General features: G+C 41.0%; 1 protein-coding gene across 1 annotated transcript in view; it reads right to left on the bottom strand.

Moving 5' to 3' along the window:
• Nucleotides 1–20,890, bottom strand: part of ZCCHC14 (zinc finger CCHC-type containing 14) — a 55,514-nt gene extending 34,624 nt beyond the window's left edge. Inside the window, exons 1-2 of the mRNA XM_052796523.1 lie at nt 19,886–20,890; nt 6,303–6,426 (exon numbers count right to left, since the gene is read on the bottom strand). Coding sequence (XP_052652483.1) covers nt 6,303–6,426; nt 19,886–20,449 — 688 coding nt within the window. The 5' untranslated portion in view covers nt 20,450–20,890. The remainder of the gene's footprint in view (nt 1–6,302; nt 6,427–19,885) is intronic.
• Nucleotides 20,891–21,153: the final 263 nt, after the last annotated feature.

Genomic DNA, 21,153 nt, shown 5'->3' with positions numbered 1-21,153 from the left:
GTAAAGCCCCTGTGAATGACAAAGGGTTGCCCTTCCTGAAGGCCATGAATTACAAACTTCAGTAAGAAGCACCTTTAAGTATTTGCATAAAAAGGCTATGACAATTACTGCATGAGTAGGCAGATCAGAAGTCTACTTTTCATTCAGAAGAGTCCTCATGCTGTTCTCCCCTCCTCTCCCTTTGTGTCTTGTCATAGCAATCCCAGATCTCTCCTGACAAGTCTTGTTATGTAGATAGGGAGGTAACAAGGATGACAAAGAAATACTGACTCCAACCTCTAAAGAGTACAAAAGTTAACTTATTAACAGTTAACGGCATAAACTTGCCAGAGTCCAAGTGCAGCCCCAGGAGTGTGGAACTCTACTCCCAGCTCTGACACAGCCCAAGGGTGAGCTCCTTAGCCTGGCCTCCGGCTTTGGGGACACAAAATGTGTTTATGTGGGCAGACTTAGAAGCCCATCAAGTACAACTGCACAATCAGCAAAAACTTGAGATGAAATGCAATGTTTCTGATTTTTTTTAAAGTAAATTAAAAAATCTCTTATTGTCTTTATTGCAAAGTTAAACCTCCGACCTTAATTGAACTCCAGCTTCAACTACTGAAGACCAAGCTGCGTGATTTATGCAACATACAGGCTTCAAGAAATTTCTTAATAATCTTCTAGCACAGGGGAAAATATGCAACAGCAAAACATTTTTTTTTTTTTAAGTACACTAATCCTTGGATTTGATTGCTAGATTTAACTCTAAATACTTGATACTTATAAAACAACTAGTATATTAGAGACAGTAAGTTGGGAATGCGATGCCTTGTGTGATCTAACAACCTAAGACTGCTGAAGTTTAGAAGCAGAGTTCTACTTCAGAGATAAAATGAACGAAGACATATACAAACAGCTGAAAAATTATATACAGTTGGTAGAGGAAGATTTTTCCTGAAGGATTATCATAGCCTAAATATTTCTTTAAGCCCTACCCTAACGGTAGTTGACCCAATATTGTTGGAGATGATGTATTTACTTAAAAATAGAATAATCCAGCTACACAACTGAGGCAGAACAAGGCACTATGAAGTCTGGACCCTGAACCGAAAGGATTTCAGTGCTTTTTTTCTCTCCCTGTATTTTCTCCTTGCCTTCAATAGGCTGAACAACTGGTGTCAAACATTTCAGGAGGAAACCGATTGCCATTAACTACAAGAGCTCCTGCAGCCTAGTTTCTTGTGGAAAAAGGATGAGTCAAGGAAGTGGAAGACAAAAAAAGGTGCAAGACACACAAATACATTTTGCCAAGGAAAAGAAATTGGGTAGCAAAAATAGTGGTTAGAAGTTCTGGATAGCTTACACCACACGCTTCTGTTGACTACTATAATGAAATAATTTTGATACCAAAGCTTGCTGCACATAACAGTTTAACTGACCTGCAACTCACATCCTACCTGATGTCAACAGGATTACTGCACACAAGGATGCATTTTTACATCCTAATATTAATCCAAAATTAAATCAATACATTACTGAGATGCATTTTCTCTAAAGTTTGTTTTTCCTTGTGTCCACAGACTGCAGCTCCTTTTGCCCAGCAAGTCATCTGCTATTCTATGTACTTATTCCAGCCCGGGACACTGTCGACGCTTTGCAGAGCCCTGTATGTAGACTAATCGCATAACTTCAATTAAGCAATAAGTTTTACTGTGCTCAGCAGGAGTACTAAATGGAGTACAGATTGTAGAATGAAGCCTACTGTGCCTATTTTACATCTAAAAGCTTTACTCCTCTCTGTCCACAGAAAGCAGCTTGTGCCTATCATTAGATGCATGTGTTGCAAGAATTGTGATTCAGCTTCACTATATAAGGATCGTATTTCACCAGTTGCTTCATTTGAAATCAGACTGGCTTGGAGACAGTTTTGAGGTTTTGTGTGGCAACAGCGGAAAGGCAAGATAAATATACAGGAAACACAAGAATAGGGGAATTTTTGTCACTTTGCAGAAAATGAGACTTTTTCAGTCGAGGAAACCATCTTCCAGACTGCTTTATGGAGGAAAACGGTGGTAAGTGCCACCTGCAAAGCCTCATAGCATTAATGAACGTCTTATAAATACCAACACAGAACTTCCACTGCAGGAAATCTAAAACAGAGGCTGTGACAAATCAGAATTTTACTCAGCATTGAGAAACTACAGTATGAAAACTGCACGGTCTTCATACTGTAATGTTTTGCAACTTACATTGCCTTTATTATAAAGATTCTTTTGTTCTGCACTTCAACATCTGGACTAATGTACTTTATTCCACTGTGCTTTTGGAAAATATGCTGTGGTCACCGACCATGTTTAATACATTGCTAAAATATGTCACAGGCGCAGAGTAGTACTTGCCTACAGTGCTATCCACCTAATGGCCAAATCATTCTGCTCAGAACATTACAGTAAGTAATTAATAACATCTCTGGTGTACGGGAAATTCCTATTGCTTTTTTTAAAAAATACAAAATAAGCTGAATTTTTCATTCAACTTTGATAACTAACTGCTCTCTTTTGGGAATTGCCACACAAGGTCAGACAGGCTTGTTACAAATTAGCTCTGTGAATGGGACTTCCATAGGTCAGATAGCTCCTTCTGGACTTCAGCATAGTAACTGAATTTCCTTTAGCTACCAGCACAGCATTACCTGCAAAACAAAAGTTGCTAGTGAATATACTGGTTTTAACCAGTGACCTTCTTTAACCACCTGGGTCACTTGCTACTGGAAAAAAGGTTCTGAGGTGGCTCCCCAGAAAATGTAGGGTAAAACCCTAAATTTAAGACAACCAGCCTCGGTGCCTTTATCAGAATCCCTCCGATTAAGTTTGCTGACTTTGTTGGCATTGTGCTAGGAAACACAGACCTGCCTATAGAAGGGACCATCACTACACAGCTGCACTGTTGCTGAAGTATGTGCCTGTCAGGCAAGCATTCAATCTCATCTTTGAAGCTGGAATCAACATTTCTGACACCGACACCTTCTGCAGCTGTATTTGCACTGGTTCAATTTTTGTAGTATTGCAGAAAAAAGCCTAGGACAACACAAGGAAGACAGTGTGGCGCTCAACTCAGGCAGTATGCAAAAAATGCCCAACCTTCATTTGAATTTGTTTTGTTCGGATTAGTGTTAAAACCATAGTTAAAACCTGACTACATTCTAGAAACAGTGGAAAAAAAAAAAGACAAAAAGATCTAGCAACACATCCCTCTTGGAATTTCAGTTACATGTAACACAAGAATCTATCTGTATTTGCCTCTGTTCTCCTTGACCAGGGAGATCCATCAATACCTCAAAACCTGTAAATAAGCCTGTCTGCAGCTTACAAGCACAACAACAGCCAGTCTGTGAGACCAGGGAAAGTCTCCACTTCCCAAAGTTACCTCCAGTTAAAATAACTTCCACATCTGTGAAAAGAGGTTTGAACAATCCTAAATCACTGATCAAAAAAATATGAGTAAAAAGCACAATTTATACTGCATGTTACAGCTATTAGACTTTAGAAGAGGTACACATCCTTCTATGTCAGTACCAATCCATATTTTTTCTAAACTTGCATAGGCCAAGTTTTTGAACTTTATTTTACAGAAGAAAAGTCCAGATAAAAACACAGATACTCTTTACTTTGCTGAAATGTCCATCTGGTTTACCCTGCTTTAGCATTGATACATGCAGAAGGGAGAAGGGGCTTTAGCTAAGACTGAAGGACCAGCATGGAAAAATTGGTGAATTTTGCTAAATAACCATAAGATTGCCCCCAGCTGGTCACCACTCTCACCAACTTGGTCATTACAGCATGGATCCCGTACCCCAATGCCTGACAGTGTTCCTGTGGTTAGCTGGACCTCCAAGATAAAAGGAAAGGTTTATGGACTTCTCAGACTGACACTCATTTTATAAATTCGTTTCCCAAGGCAGCAATATTCTGTGCGGATAGGATAGTGAAATTATTCAGAAGTTATGCATTTGACAAGTCTCTACATGACGCACGTATGACTGTTTCCAGCTAACCACTTAATGCAAACACAAGTGCATACAGACTTCCACTACAGTTTGTTAAAGAGTATTCAGCAATGTACTCCACTCTTCTCATCTCTCTCCCATATAGAAACTTGAAATATTTTATGCTAAAAGCTAGTTTCAAAGTGTGGATTTGGGAAAATACAGCCACTGATAGCTTTCAGGTCCAAGCCTACTACAAACCTATTCACTGTTCGACTATATACAGAGTATGTTATATTACTGACATTTCTACAAATCCGGATTAAAACCATTCACTGGATTAACACAAACTGTCTCTAATCCAACTAAGCACAACGGATACTGCACCCTTTGTGAGCTCTCATTTTTCTTCTGTTTCAGCTACAGCCTTTTTAACTGAGACACTTCCAGCTCCAGTACTTTGCCAAGAGAGGAATGATGAACTTAGACAGCTCACTATTTCTGACCACAAGTGAGAACAAATCCTCAAGCTGTCTGAAACAAGACTCACTAGAAAATATCAATACAAGAATTACACAACTGGTCAAGCAACCTGTCTATCCCATACTCTCACAACTGGATTTCATGTGCTCAAGGTTAAAAAGTTAGCAAGTCCTGCTAAATTAAGAGATATGTCTGTTTGCTACAAGCAATGGTGGCTCCAGGCTGGCAAATAATCTTCAGTTGTACTCCAACCTTAAGAGGTAGAACTCCCTACCAGACAGATCATCGTACATCAAGGAGAACTCAACACAATCTTTGCTGCTGGTGAACCAGAAAGCAGAGTATCAGTAAGAAAACTGTGTTTGTTCCACAACTCCTTTTACCAACTATCACTAAGGCAATCTATAAATTAAAAAGCTACAGTCTCTGAAAACTAAGCAGGTATTCTATAAGAGAAAAACAGATCAGAGGAAAAGCTAATTAATTTTCACAGTGTACCATGACTAATCTTGGCATATATGGTACTGGAATAGCAATCATTGAGTACAAATGAAAACAGTGTTGAACCCTGTCCTATTTTTAATCAGATGAAAGCCACAAACCCAGCCATGCTTCTGCTTAGTGTTGCATTTTCTTCTACCCTGATAGCTTTTACAGCTGGAGAAATAGCTACTTACAGCACTATTCTGCTGTAAAAAATTATTGCTACTTACAGCTAGTGGGATTACAGTTGAGTATGTCACAGAAAAGGAGGTCCAGTGGAGGCAAGCTAAGAACATTTCCTTTGGATGTTTAACCCTTTCCAATCTGTATCAGTTCCTCTGAGTGAAGATGTGCTTTGAAATTCTTGATCACCATTTACATGGTATTAAACTATATTTGCAAGGTTGTGCAGCAAGCCAGTGGCAGAGGAGGAAACAGAACTCTGAAGACCAATTCCAAAAAATAAAAAAAATTTATATGGTCTATGACAGTATTTTTAATGACATCTGAAGGCAATATACTCATGCTGCTAATATGATGGTGTATTTCCCCTGCATTAGTTCTGCCATACAGAGCTGTTTTTATTAATACCACAAAGAGTTCACAAAAGCTGTTCTACACAAATAGCAGCTCACAGTTCAAAGACTCTCCTCACTTAACAGCGCTTTTTGTATGCATTAAACAAAAATACCATTAGGCACACTTTAACCTAGACATTTTAACGTTTGTAATCATAGCCTGGAGTATGGAAATGGAATGCATACTTAAGTCAAATTTGCTAAGCCCAGTTTTCAGCCAGGTCAGCATGCAATATAACATTACAAAAAGACGACTTATTTTATAACCACATTCAGAGTGCGCACATGTGCTGAGAAAGGTGCAAGCTCTCTCTTCTATCCTCCACTCCTCTTCCCTCAGCTTCTCACTTACACTCAAGAACCAAGAGAAAAGTGGAAGTGGAAGCCTAACTGCTGTTTTAGATGCCTCCTCTTTTCCCCAGTAAAGCAACACTCATCACCATGCACTTCATCCAAGAAATAACCTGCTACTATGAGGATGAGAGGTGGAGTGTCAGAGATATTCACTCTTTGAGAATATAATATTTCATGAGAGCTAAGCTGATATTTCAACTCATAAGGAACTTGTTGCTTATTTCCCAACAGAAGAATAAACATACTTGTCTCTCACTGACCATTCCTCACTGATACACTAACACTTCCTACAAAACTCTTCTATGACTTCCTTTGCTCAAGCCAAGCCAGAAGCAGCAAAATTCCAGTCTCCAGTCACAATTAAAATAATGCTAATTGCCATCAAGAGATAAGAGTTCGCTCCCCCATTGGAAGTACGCATGCGGGAAAGGACACACCTTTGGAGTGTTTCCCCGAAGGCCTCTTGGGTAATGACTCCTCAATGGAATGTGTTGATGTATGTAGTACATTTTCCAAACTGTTACTGACACTGTTGATGGGGGTCTCGGATCTTGGAGTGACCTGGAAAGAAAAACCACAAAAATCCAATAAAATTAACTGAGGGAATGCACAAACATCACACCTTCCTCCAGAGCAGAACCACTTTGAAGGCAGTTAGGAGACATTTGCTTCTTTTAAAACCAAAGGGTGTTACTACTGATATTCCACAAGTAACAGTTCAGGGAAGCTGTTTTAGTCAGCAGCTATTCACAAATCTAGATTATCTTGGCTAATCTACAAAGCTACTTAAAGTATAATTCTTTTTTAAACAATAGTCACGCAGCAGTCAATTGTAGAGATATTGCAAGACCCTTAACCTCTCCACGCTGCAGTTCTTAACTTTTCAACAAGAAAACTAGGGGAAAAGGGCTCTTCGAAAAAAATATCATTTTTATGTCATGTCACCTATCTACACAGATGCAGACTCAAGGCATTTCAAGGTATTTTCACCCAGATTACAAGGAATGAATTCCAATTTAGCAAAAAACTAATTTTCTTGTCTTTGCCATTTAAAAGCCTGCTATCATGATCATATTTCAGTGAAAAATTGCACACTAAAAAACCCAAGCAGAAGGCTGCATCATCAAAACAGACTTCATGGCCTAATATGTACCTTCTAAACTGCATTTAGCATAAGAAAACATATTTTCACTGTTACTTAAAACTACAGAAACGGTCATTAGAAAAAGCAGAATTGAACACTGCCCACTTCAGCTTGCTGTCCACAAGAGCATTCACAATTATGCAGCAACACATAAAAACATCTATTACTTGTAGTATAACATTCAGCGTCTGCCTCATAAGCAAGGCAATTACTCTCTTCTTTTCTAGGTAATGAGAAGCAGAAGTGGATGAACAATTACGTTAGCAGTACTGAACACAAGGGTTTAAGTATCTTAAAGAGGAAAGTGTGCTTTAAAGAGGTAGTTAAGACAAACAAAAGCACTCACACTAACTAATGCATTACTTGAATTTCAATTGCCACACTTTGAATCAACGTGAAATCCTGGTATGGAGAGCTGTAATTAGAATTTAACATGGATTTTAGCCTTTCACAAGTCACAGGAGAAAATGTGCATCTCGACATAACAAAAGAAGCTATCCTTTATTCATGGTAACTAATACCAGAGACTACAGGTCCCTGTAAGGAAAAAGACTCGCTCAGACCCTGATTACTTGAGACAGTGCCATGAGTTAGGACAATTTACGCTTAAAACAATACTTTGCTCACCCTACCATTAGCCTTACATATTGACATCAATCAGAATACACAATGCAAGTCAAAAATAGCACATCCCTACTCTATACAATTACCTATTGTAAGCTCCATTTTAAGACTGACACTTATAGATTTACATGCAGTTTAAGGCAGTAGCACAAGTGAAAGACTTGGTATACCTCACATCCATAAAAAAAGCTTATATGTGCAAAGAAATAAATCCAGAAAGACAGACCAGTGTCAGAAGAAAGCAGGATTACAAATACCTGCTTTCCTTTTCAGCACTGTTAAGTCTACTTTTTCATCAAAAAGTAAAGTTTACTTGTATGCTGCTTCAGCACAGCTTTCCACCAATAACAAAAACTTAATATCAAGCTTTCGCATTAGAAAGACTAGCCATAAACTTTAAGCTTGGGGGGAGGGTGGGGAATAGTTTAAGTCTCCTTGCCAGAGTCAGTCTTTACCAAAGCTTATCTCACACATCTCTCTCCTGGAGCTCATTAAACTCTCACTCCAGTGGATTGCTGCTGAGAGGAAGTTCCAGCAGACTGAGCAATGACACCACCATCCTCCTGGCAATGGGCAACGGGGAGATTTCAGAAGAGCAACCAAGTAACAGAGCAAGCTAGAAAATTAGATTCAGGCAAGACTATGTTATCCTAAACATCCAGGTTCCACGTAGTCAGAACAATCAGCAAATATAAACACAATACTTGAAACTGAGTAAGGACATAGTCGCATGGTTTCAGAAGAATCTCTAAACAAGCAGTTTGTTGCAATATATTGCCTCCTATCTTGTATTCCCTTCTCTCCACTATCCTTACAATAAGCATCGTCTGCAGTTTAAAATTTGCATTTTGTTTATACATAACCTCCAATTCTTTCCATAAAGATTTAATTTTTATATACTTGGTAAAGATTAATTTAGCCCATATGTCTTGACTGACTGAGTTCATATACTATCTGATTCAGTCACACATCAAAGCAAAGCAGTTTCAAATTGGCCTAGAAAAATCACAAAGCTCTGATTAGTTCCAAATGGAGTGCTTTGTTAGTGAGCTGACTGGTGTTACAACCAGCAAATCTGACTGCTTAAAGCTTTCATTCCAAATTTTAAATAATTTTTTCCACTGACTTAAACATACCAATACTGCAAAGGTTTGGATTTGTTTAGGAAAAGTAAAATAATGAAAAATGTTCTGCAAATCAAAGTTTTATTTCCAAAATAGTTACAGGCTTTTTTATTTTAATTTGAGGCCAAGCAAAACAGAGGAACAATAACCCATCAGCTATGAACTGCAAAAGATACTGTCCTGGGAGGGTTGGGATAAACACTGGCAAAAGCTTAACAGTAGATACCCAGAAAGGACTTGTTCAAATTCAACTGCAGAAACTCAGTGTCAGGTAAATTCTGGGAGGAATGTTCACCATGTCTGAACACTACTGTAATCACTAGTTTGGGCTCAGCACAAACAACTACTAATAAGTAGTCACCAGATTCCGAAAAAAAGAACAAGGCATTCCAGTGAGATAACGCTTCTGAGAAGTGGTAAGCAAATTGCTTTGGACCTTTTAGTATCTGTAACATCTCTGAAGAAAGCTAAAGTGCCATTAAAGAATAAGCACCTGCTGTTCAAGAACTGCTAAAGGCTTATTTTCTAAAGCAGTAACGGTCCACAGTAAAGGCAGATAAGCTGGCATCACAGAAACCAGAAATGTTCGGGCTATATATCATAACAAACCACAGGAGTGACATTTTATAAATGCAGAAAAAAATCATGAATCATTCAAGGTCTAAGAGGGTACAGCACCAGGCATTAACAGAAGACTTTGGATTTTTCAACTGAAGTTACTTGAAAACATCAGCAGAAGCAGTCCATGAAGACTAATCAAATACAACAGCAACCCCAGAGAGTTAAAGCAATATTCTTCACCATGCCTAATCTTACCCTTTGCACAGCATTTTGTAGAGGGCCAGGGAGAAGGGAAGCCCTCTGTTGCACCTACCCAGTTTCCTTAGATTATTCATAAATTGCTTTAACATCAGAGTGGCCTGTAGGTTTATTCAATGACTCTAGAAGATGCACCACTCAAATGGGTGCAGAAGAGATTCTTAAACCATTTTTACTCAACTTTAATATTGCATCTACTCCCTCTATAGCAAAGCATCTGGCTCACAGGTGAACTTCTGATCTTCCAGATTAAAACCTAACTTGTCTCTTGAATTTCAAGTTAAAGTAGTAGACATAACTGGGAATAACAAAGAAAATTCTTCGCTACATAATGACTAACTGAGGCTCAGCCCGAGTTCTTCTGTGCCTCATTCTCCATAGTAATAAAGACAGTATCAAAACTGGTATCAAGTACTGAAAAGCACATCCTTCCCAACAAAGGCTAGACAGAAGGATCACAGAATGCCACCCTGAAGCCCTTCACCCCAGGAGTTAACCAGCAAGAGAAACAATTGCTTTGACTCAGGGGTCAAGCACAAAAATGTCAAGGTATCAGAAATCATTGCTAGAATTTCAGCCATTACCACTACATTTTTCCCTTTTCACCTGCCAGCAAACAGTAACATTTTTTTCAGCAGAGTGCAGTGATGTTCTTCTTGCATCAGAGATGTACTAACAGGCACGTATCTTCTTGGGACAGCAAAAAAAGTTCTAGAAAGCTCTCCAAAACCTTTGATCCACCGAAAAGCCCATAGAAAAATAAAAATAAAAAGCACACAACAAAATCACCAGGAGCAGTTACTTCAACAGGGGATGTTTCTCTTTCAGCCACTGCTACCTAAAGTGGCTCTGCCACTATCCAAGACAGTGGAAGTCAATATAGAAAATGGTAAATTTGTGAAGCCAGATTCAGTAACGGTTAGCTTTTCTCCCCAGGGGCAATGCCTAACATTTAATATAGCAAAGTCTTTCATAAGAATAACAGGACTGATAGAAGGCAATCTTAATGTGGTAAGAATTTACCAAAACAGCAACTATATGTTCCTTTTAAAAATAACTAAACAGAACACAGAAAATACATGGTTTAATAGCCAAATATTTGCTGAGTTTGTTTAAAGTGGAACCAATACTAAAAATCAACATAGCTTTCTACCTAAAGTGTAACATGACTTATAATTTAAGGAAACAATGATATAGGATCCGAGGGAATAATATACTGATTTCTATACCTAGTTAGGTATGAAATTTAGGTCATGCATTACACAGGAAAAGTGAACAAAATATAAAAGCAATGAGTCAGTTAAGTGAGATACTAGGGCTGCAGCTAAAAGCCACATGAACACATTCCGCCATGGATCACACAGGAAAACTTTTTCACATGATGTTCAGTTTTCAAAAGTGGCCAATGATATACTGGGAAAGTCCCACAGATAAATGCTTCTGCCAATACTTGCTTTGGAAGTCTCCATTAAAAAAGGTTTTTCATAATCGTAAACTGGCCTCCACGCTTGAGGCTGATGCAGATAACATGTAAGAGTGCACTCGGGAATTGGAGTACTGAAGTCTGGGGGCGGGGGGGAAACCCAGTCAACTCTATTCACTCCTGCCAGTTTCATATTAGTGAGTATTAACAGCAGCTTATTTTGAGGTTAACACCAAGGTCTTTAATGCAGTGCAATCCTGTTTGCAAAAATGCTCCAGCAGAAGCTTGATGGCAAGGATACAGCCCTGGCGTGCTTAGGCAGATAAGGTGCTATTTCCCAACACAGGGACATAACTCAGGTTCCCAAATAATTTGAAAAAAATGCGTTGCTAACACTCAGATGTCAGTCTACTGATACATGAGACTGTTCAGTAGGCCAAGTCTGAGCCAGAAACAAGAGCAACCAATGCAAGGACCTGAAACTCAAAGTCCACTGAGACTACAAAACCAGGAGGAGGAGGAGCAAGACTAAGCAAACATCTTCTTAGTAGCAAAAAGCCATTAGTCTGTCCAGCTGCTTGTGAAACCATAGCCTCAGGCACCAGTTCTGCATTTTCTCATATATGTGAATACCTGACTGTTCTCCCACTAGAAGAACAAAATTAAAAACTACTCCTTTCGAAGATCTGAGCTCTTCCACAAGGATGTTTAAGGAACACTCACAGACACACCCAGCTTTTCACATACCTAGTAAAGTCCTCAACACTGCTCAACACTTAAATTTACACATTTAATTGCTTTGTTGGACTGGGACATGAATGCAACTGGAAGAGTTTGGTTTGTGCTAGAAATTCATGCAGTTCCAAGAGCCAAGGTCTACCAAAAAAAGATGTAAGCACCAGGTGCAATCAAGTCAGGTGTGTCCACGTTTCTCAACAGCTACAACAGGTCCCACACCTATTCTCATAGGAATTCGGTAAAAAGGTATCCATCTTTGAACACAAAGGGTGAAGAGGCAATTCACAGTGAAATGGGATAATAGATCAGATACTTTTGTCCTGTGGGACTATTACTGGAATGAAACAAGGCATGTAGTACTTAAATGCTACGGGACAATCACACTCCTGCTACAAGGCTCCATTATAAATTCAGTAGAGCAGATTGACCAAAAAAGTCTGGGTTGTATTTTATAGACTAAGTAATTTCCACTAAAAATCCTTTGCTTAAAGAATTGTGAATACTTTGTTAATACTAGGAACATAAATCTACCACAGGGTAACTGGACTTGAATTACATTGCGCTGCATGTTTGCCATTCAAGACAGTTAAAAGAAGCATTTGAAAACACCTGGCAACTCTAGTTTTTGCAAAGATGTGTGCTCACCCTGAAAACCAAACAAGTGAAGCTGCGCTCTGCAAAGAAGTTTCAGAATTCTTTAGTATTAGCTAATGCAATGTTTTCTGCCACCACTAAACAGTCTCCAACAGTTAACCATATGAGCTTGCCAAACAGGCAGAATACATGGGATTTCCTGCTGAAAAGGTACACCGAGTTCAAGTTTGAACTCTAAAGGGAAAAACTCTCTATAAAAGGCAACAGGAAAAAACCCCAAGTATTAATACAAATAAGCTACAAAACAGCCTGTTTCATCTACCCGATCTTCCATGACTTACTATAGCTTACTGGACAAGCTGCAAGTGCAACCAGTTCACTCACACTGCACTAATTCAAGGCACTTTCATTCTAGACTTCTGGTGCACCAGGCGTATTTCAAGAGACAGATGACAAGAAAGATATTTTTCCTTCAAACTAAAGAAATCAAATCTGAATTTTACAAACCAATCATTAAAAACACCTCGAAATCAAAACAGGTAACTGCTTATAACCAGACCTTGAAAGAGATACTACTGCTCTATATCCCAGAACTGATGTACAAGTATATTCCCGTTTCTTCACCTGCATGCCACCAAAAGCTAAAAGCATAGCCACCAGAAGGGAAGATTACCTTACACTTCCCGAGAGAATTCAAAGTGTAGCATGGTCCTATCTGCCATACAAGCCTTTAATGACATCTGCCTTTAAAATGTTAATATTATGTTGACTTTAGAGCCACCATACTTACGTTGCCAGCATATGGGTGGGAAACTGCCCCCACGGGGCCAGTACATACACGTAGGAGGTAAATGGATAGTCAAAGAAACAATTCTAAAATCTGCTGAAGTATAATCCAAGGAATGATACCATAAGCCTTTCCCTGGTAGAATGGTTCATTGCCACTCCGGTCTCTATTGCAACAATTCACATATTAACAAGGTTTGCAGAAGTTACCCGACAAGTCACAAATTCACTGAATTGTATTTCTCCCTCCTCCCCTCCTTAATATCCACTTAAGTAACGGCTTGAGTGTAATAAAACTACTTATGGTGGAAAAAAGACGACACTGGAAAAGAACTCATAATATGCATGAAAAATGTTTGCTTTCACTATTTATCATCATGGCTTGGCAGATCTTTAAAAGCAAAAATCTTACTCTTAAGTAATTGATCTTATTATTTCTGGACCACTTCAGCTGTTTACAAAAATCCTGCAACTCTACACTGGCCAGAAGACCTGTTAAAAAGTTTATCCCTTCCAATGCTTATTATTGGATAATCATACCAATGGGACCAAAGGAAAAATTCTATTTTAGCATAAAGCAAGAGCAAGGAATTTAGATGTTTGCTCATTACAAAACCCACACAAAGAAATACAGATCTGGACCACATCAACATCTCTTTGCTACAGTTAACACCCATTTCAAGTCTAAATAGGGAACAATTTAAATTCAACTTGCTTCGATTCTTTTGCCAGAGAGTAAAGTCAAATTCTAGTTTAAGCCTGACAATGGTTCTCATTTCTACAGACAAATTAGATCTAGCATTTCTATAATAAGATTCTGTGTATTCACAGAAATTCTTATCTATATTCTTGGGAATAACATTCCTATATTTGCCTTTTTTTAGGAGAAAAAGGACTCAAGAGCAAGTAGTAAAATTGACACTGCAGTATTTGAATATAGAAGATGACTATACATGTCCCTTTACCAGAGCATACTTAAAAAGTATCACAGGTACTGCAGCACTGAGGAGTCCATAGAAGAGTAAGAGCTCTACCCTGCTGGAAAGAGACAGTGCTGTATCTAGTATCCAGCTAAAAGATGACAGGATCTCAATTTTAGCAATTCAAACATTTAAAAAAAAGCTAAACCAAATGGTTAAATACTTCCAAACAAGGATGCTGTTCAGTACCTTTGAAGTTAGACACTGGAATACTTGTTAGGTGTGGTTAACTACCGCTGGCTCTGCTTTTCCAACTAGGATCTGCATACAGCTTGTACATTGATTCAATTAAAACAGTTTAAAGTCTGGTACAGTTCAAAATGTCCAACACCTTACAATAGGCATTTTTATTCCAGAAGAGATGAGGCCTTCTTCAATGTTTCTTAACTTAAAACTAACAGTTACAAGGTAATTAGTAGGGAAAAAAAAGTAAATTTTAAAAGTGGAATGCACTCTTAAAACAAAAACTTCATTCAGCCTGCACAAAAAATGGGAAAACAGTTCACAGAAAAAACAACTTCATTATTAGCTCAACACAATTTTTTTTGGCTGCTCTGTCCCTGATATCTGGATGTACAGTCGATTTCCCAAGCAAACTAATTTAGGTTCTTAAGTTCAAGTTCATCACGTAACATATGATTAGGCAAAGTGAATTTGGTGGTAATTAATACTGTTACTACTTGAGACCATTGTCTTCCAATGATTCCTTTGTATGTTAAGCTAATTTCCAAAAATGCTGCAGGTTTGAGACTGAACCATTTTATCATAGTCACAAAAACTTTCAGACAAGAATATCTGTAAGAAATGAGCCAGAACTGGAAGCCTCACATTTCTTAACTGCAACATCAAGAGGCATGTGTAATCCGTGTTGCCTCAAGTACCCAGAATACTAAAAGGACATGCAAAGATTGGCACATGTCACCAGCTGGAAGCTACAAGACCTGCCCCTAGAGCTCCCAAGGCTAGTTTCATGTGTTTTTGAAAAATGAGATCATTCCTGAGATAGCAACTACTGATATCAGTGAGTAAACAACTCTAATCCTAGCTAGCAACTGCTATTAACATGGTAATCTACTAAAGCTATGAAATACCTTCGGTGGCTTAGGAGGCTAAAAATTAGGTTTTTCATGATTTATTCTATCCCTACAAAGCTAGCATATAAGCCATAATGGCAGCTGACATAGATCACTTAATAGCTAGATTGCTTACTCTGTGAGGACTTAAGGACTCAGTTTCAACCCAACAAGTAATAGCTTTTTCCAACTCATTCCGCAGATGAAATAAATCTCTGATTATTTCTGAAGGTGGAGTATATAACTTCAATCACCTGTAGCAAACAGTGCAGAAAGGTGAAGGTGTTTGAAATGGACCCCTCAGAACATCAGCTCTACACAGCTCCCAATACACAGTCTTCAGTTATTTCTAAGTTTTATATGAGCCTATGGAATTAGCATGGGTGAAAAATAGCATCTTATGCCATAAACTTGAAATAGCCATTGGTGCAGTATTTGGAAGCTGACTAGGCAAGAGCCCTGTTTCCCATTCACAAGATATCAACCTGAAACAGCCACATAACTACAGTGTCACTGACTCTTATTTCCTTTCAGCTGCAAACAAACTGTAGTCAGACCTACTATTTATGACCCTGGTTCTGCAGCTGAAGCTACAACCAGATCATCACACTAACTGCAGCAAAGAGCTCTTGTCAGTCAGCTAGCAGAGCAGGCACTAAGTAGCCAAAGCATTATCTTATTTCCCTGTTTTTACAGAAGGATCTCAGTGAGTAGATGAAACAACTCCAAGAAATACAAGGTGACAGATTCATGAATAACTTCTCTAGTTCTGGAAGTTATGTCCTCAGTGCTACTAACACACGTAGACTTCTTGAGAAAAGAAGTCAGCCCATGCAGAGATTCACATTATTATGTCTAGATGAGTGCCAGTATCCAAGTAGGTCCTGGTATGTCATTATCTACAAAACATAACCCTAAGGCATTCTGTAGAGACAGCATCACTACAGCCTCAAAGCAACCAAGAATGAATAAAAACATTAAGTTTTCACCCACAGCGGAGATATTCGTTGTCAAAAGTTGTACAGAACAGAAGTCTGAATGGGTGGTTCAAGATGTTGTGAGACAATTTTGAGACATTTCTCCCCTCTCTGCGGGTCACAAATTCAGTAGCGGCAATTTGCCTATCAAAGCACCTGGATGCGTACATGCACAGCAGGAGACATTTGGCTACTGGTTTTCAAGCCCTGATGCTTCCAGCTCCCCCTCCTCTACAAAGAGAGCAGCAGTTTGCAGCTCTAAGCACTATACATCAGCACAGAAATGAGCCTTCAGATGCTAGGCTCTGAGTGCTGGCCAGAAAACCATTCTAGCTCCTTTGTGGCAAAGGTATAAAAGACAGCTGAAGAGGCATCTTAAGGTGCAAAACCAGCCTGAAAACTCAGTTGCATCGTTTCCAGTTAAAAATAAGCCCATTACAGTTAATCCCAGGAACAAAAATTTTTAAAGACCTGATTCTTTAGATATATGCCTGCGCTTCACTTGAAGGCAATTTGCACAGCTTCAATTTTTAAAAACTATACAACGACCTTAGATTTTATTCCTATGTGCAAAACGTTTGAAGAATCCACAACTGAAGTCCTGCAAGCATTGGCACCATTCAAAACCAGAAGAGAATACAGGACAACGGGCAGAAGTGATCATCTTTACAGAGACTAATGCAATAGTCTGCTGTAGAGAGGGCAGCATTCTCCCTACTTAGGGCAAGTTCATTTTGTACTATCAAGTAGAAATCATGAATCTAATAATTACTGACCTACTTAAAGGCAGCCACAGCCACCTTTTACTGTAAAGTTAAGATTCATATAATCCAAGAATAATCTCAAAAAGCACAAATTAAAGCAAAAGTATATGGGCAGCTGTTTTGAGCCTCCCTGTAATCAGCAATTGCAGCAGACAGTGAAAGACAACAGCAAAAAGCAGTGGCTTGCATCACTAATCAACTTTAAATGTGTTCACCTACCCCAAAGGAACTTGAAGAATCATGAAATGTTTACAATAATTTTGTATCAACTGTTCAGTCTCTTCACTATTATACATAATTTATTTTTGAGAGATTTCGCTGTAAGATGTGAAGGAGATAGGAGGTGGAAAGAGGATTGCAAGCTCCAATCCTCTGGAAAAAGGCTGTAGCTAATATCAAGTTGGGTCATATTTTAATAGGACTGACTAAGCAGAAGCAGCACATTTCCATTTGTTTCTGCAAAGAGAACAAAGGCACCATTCAACTTTTTTGTTGCATCTCCCAGAATAAACAAGTTAAACATAAATCATCATAAATTGTAACGGACTTCTAGTTATACAGAAGAACAGGTAGCCACACAAGCATCAGCCCCTATTCCCACACTCAGCACAAGGCAAACGCTGAAAGATAACTAGCCCTGTTCACAAAGAGCTCCCTATTTGCATGCCATTACACATCCACTCCATTCCAGCTTCCAAAAGTTTCTCAGGACCTCAAATGGTGACCACTTCTCCAGCTCGTTTTCTAAGGATGAGGTCAAAGAGGTTTGCGCTTGAGAATTTGGGAGCAGCATTCATACAATTTAACACACAGCGCTGACTTCAAGTACCAGCTTAGTGTAGCTCAAGCTGTAGTAAAGCAACAAGAGTGATGAGAAAGTGCTGGCACTGGGGAAGAAGTTCTCCTCCAATTCTGAAGGGGACGAAGAGTGCAGGACTCTTGGCAGGCAATTGCCCAGTGCAGCTCACTTTCTCTTGACATCTGCATTGTTTTTCTTCTAGGTGATGTTACAACACAAGTATTGTCACAACACAACTTGGTAACATCACAAGATCTAAGTCCACAGTGTTGGAATTTATTTGTGCATATTTAAACAGGGCTGAATGGAGAAAGACATTGTTTTTTCCACTTGCTTCATCCAACTCCTGTTTTAAGCCAACTGCTTACTCTAAAAGTAGCAAAATTACCCAGCTATCAACATCGAAAAAATTTAACAGTCTTGAAAAAGGAAATCTGCATCTGTTCAAACAAAATGCATATTCAAGAGACTGTGAAAGCAGTCACCTTTTTTGTTCCCTCTCAACTATTCTGTACTTAGCGACCACTATTCTTCAACACCAGTTTCTTAAAAAAATGTATTTTTAAAGAGACAAACCCTTCAATGAGTTCAAAAGAAAAAAAACAATCATCAGTTGACTGTCCTGTATGCCTTACTACTGGCACAAAAAATGGTAGGATGGATTCTTCGTCCATCTTAGATTGACGTAAATAGTGCTGGAGTTTTTCAGCTACATAAGTCGCACACTATTTGTGAAGCTTTGAATGCATACTCTAAAAAATGTTCCTGCCTGTGTAATTTTATCTTCTTTTTTTTGCTTATCTTATTTGCAGAAAACTTGTATATGATTTACAGTCTTTCCTTTCAAAGATGTCCATGCATGCTTTTGAATAAGTGAAGTTGCAAGTAGTTCAGTATCTGAAAGGAAGCTTTTTCTGGTTTTAATTACACCCTTCTACATTGTGTGTGAAATATTCTTTCCATCTATATTTTATGCACATAGAGGTTTAAACCCAATAAAGAGGCATTCCCATACCTTGTTCTTTCCCCTTAAAACAGGGGAACAAGCACTGTTTAAAGATATAGGAAGGGAAGATTAAGAGAAATATGAAGTTTAATAATACTCATCTAAATTTTACAATTAAGGCAGCTGTATTCAAAGAAACACGAAATTGGAAGGAAATCTGAATTCAGGGTAAGACCAAGCATACATTTCTGTCTTAGTCTGAAATTCAATGCTCAGCTTAACAGGATCTGTCCTGAGCCCTCAGAAACAGCTTTGTTTAGGATACTACTCCAATATAGGGATTTTCATAGCCTTTAGGTATACAGCGTCTTTCCCAATAGAAGAGTAACACAGGTATTTGCTGACTGACTCCGTACATCCTCAAAAGCTACAGCGTGGTAACTGATCACATGCACACACTTAGCTGGTACTTAGTTTGAACTTTAAAGGAGGTTAAATTCAGTCAAGACGACAGTTTGACTCCCTAACTTGTAGCAGGCTAAAAGCACTTAAGCAGTCAGTAACATATCTAATTACCGACAGCACCTCTTAAAATGTTACTGTCTAGCTTAATTGCTGGCAATTGAATGAACGAACAGCGAGTTAGTGACGGCGAACCACTGACACCAGGATCAATACCCGAGAGATTCAGGGAGACAGGCAACCACAACATTTTAGTTTAGTACCAGAAACTCGGAATGTTTGCCATCACATCCGTCTCAACAAAACCCAGACTCGCCAAGATGCCTTTGCCACTGGACAGCTACTCCCAAAGCCGATCCTCCTTTCCAACTTCTCCCAGGGAAACTTTTAAACAGATGCTTGTTCCCAAATCTAGAGATACTACGTGTTTGTTTCCCCTACTAAATCACTGGTTTTCCATGCAACTGGCAGGACTGTCCCCTCAGCAGATGTACGGCCAGAAGCAATCAGTTAAGGTTTACAGTGCTGCCTGTTGATCGGCTCGTGAACCTCTTCTCATTTAAATGTCGTGCGCCCGTAAAAACTCCACGCATCCCCCCTTTTCGCCCTCAGTTGACCATCCCCATCACCAACCAAGCAAGTGATCTCTGCTAGCCTCTTAGGCTGCCATTTATCACTAAAAGAAACGTTTAAAATCGTTGTTGAAGACGCAACCCAGCGCCCAACTGCAGCAGTGCCATTACAGCGTGCAAAAGCCGGGTACCCACCTTATGGCAGCCAGGATAGGTTGCCATGGTGTTGAGGGTAGAGGTGCTGGGATTCTTGCTGGTGCTGGCCATGATATTCTGGATCTGGGTGAGCTCTTGCCTCAGCACCTGTTTCTGGTGGAAGCTGAAAGCAGGGTGGTTGGATGCCATGGTGAAGAGCAACAGGAACTCATCCCCCGTGCGGCCCTCGTTGAGTTGTAGCCCATAGTTGTTGATGACCGAATCGATGTGGGTGAGGGTACGGAAGAGGACCCCGGCCGCCTCTCGGTGGGCAGACCCGAGCAGGGCGAGAGAGACCAAAAGTTTGCTGCGCACCACCTCGTCCGTCAGGTTGGTGAGGCTCCCCAGGTCGGCGGGGTTGTTGGCCTTGATTTCGGAGTCGCGCAGGGAGTGGTAGTCCTTGCGGGCCAGGTCCTCCAGGCAGGCGCCCAGGAAGCGCAGCTCCAGCGGGATGCAGAGGTCCAGGAGGCCGCAGAGGAACTCCACACGCTGCGGGGAGGGCAGCTCGGAGAACCAGCGGTACACGCCGTCCCGCTGCAGCCGCGGGCACCGCTTCTCCACCATGGTGCTTCGCCTACCCCCGGCCCGGAGGGAGCACGCCCTGGCGGGGGCAGCGGCGCCGAGGGCGGGCGGCAGCGCCCCGAGGGGGGCCCGCAAGGCCGGCGCCCCGACACCCCCCAACCGGCCCCCTCCGCGCTCCCGCCCCCCCGGCAAACCCGCCCCCCGGGGGGCGAGGGGGCCCGGCGGCGAGGAGCGCGGGGGGCAGCCCCCGGCGGCGGGCAGGGCCGGGCCGGGCCCCCCCCCCCGCCTTGGGCGGCCGCCGGGGGAGCAGGCCCGAACGCTGCTGAGGCGCGGCCTGGCCGCGGGGTCCCCGCCCGAGCAGGGCCCGGCGGCCCCGAGCAGGCCTCTACGCTCCCGCGTCCTCCCTCACGGGGCGGCTCCTTCTCTCAGCCGCCCGCCGGTTGCCTCCATCCTCCGCGCAAGACCCGTCCCGCCGCGCTGGGCCCCCCCCCCCCCCCCGCCGGAGCCGCCCCGCCGCCGCCGCCGCCACAACCGCGGGAAATAATCCCTCGCCAGAAGGCTGCGAGCAGGCGGAGGGGGACGGGAAGGCGCGCGCGCACACCGCCGGTCCGCGGCGGAGGGATCCCGCGGTGAGAAGTCCCAACCGGGAGCGGAGCGGGAGGGAGAGAGAGAGAGAGAGAGAGGAAGGAGCGATGGAGCGCCTTCACTCCCGGGCTGACCCCGCGGCGGGCCCCACCCACCGCTCT

Source organism: Harpia harpyja, chromosome 9, assembly GCF_026419915.1.
Source record: "Harpia harpyja isolate bHarHar1 chromosome 9, bHarHar1 primary haplotype, whole genome shotgun sequence".
NCBI classification, from domain to species: Eukaryota; Metazoa; Chordata; class Aves; order Accipitriformes; family Accipitridae; genus Harpia; species Harpia harpyja.
The sequence above is the reverse complement of the archived record's forward strand: the minus strand, read 5'-3'. Positions and strand labels throughout refer to the sequence as shown.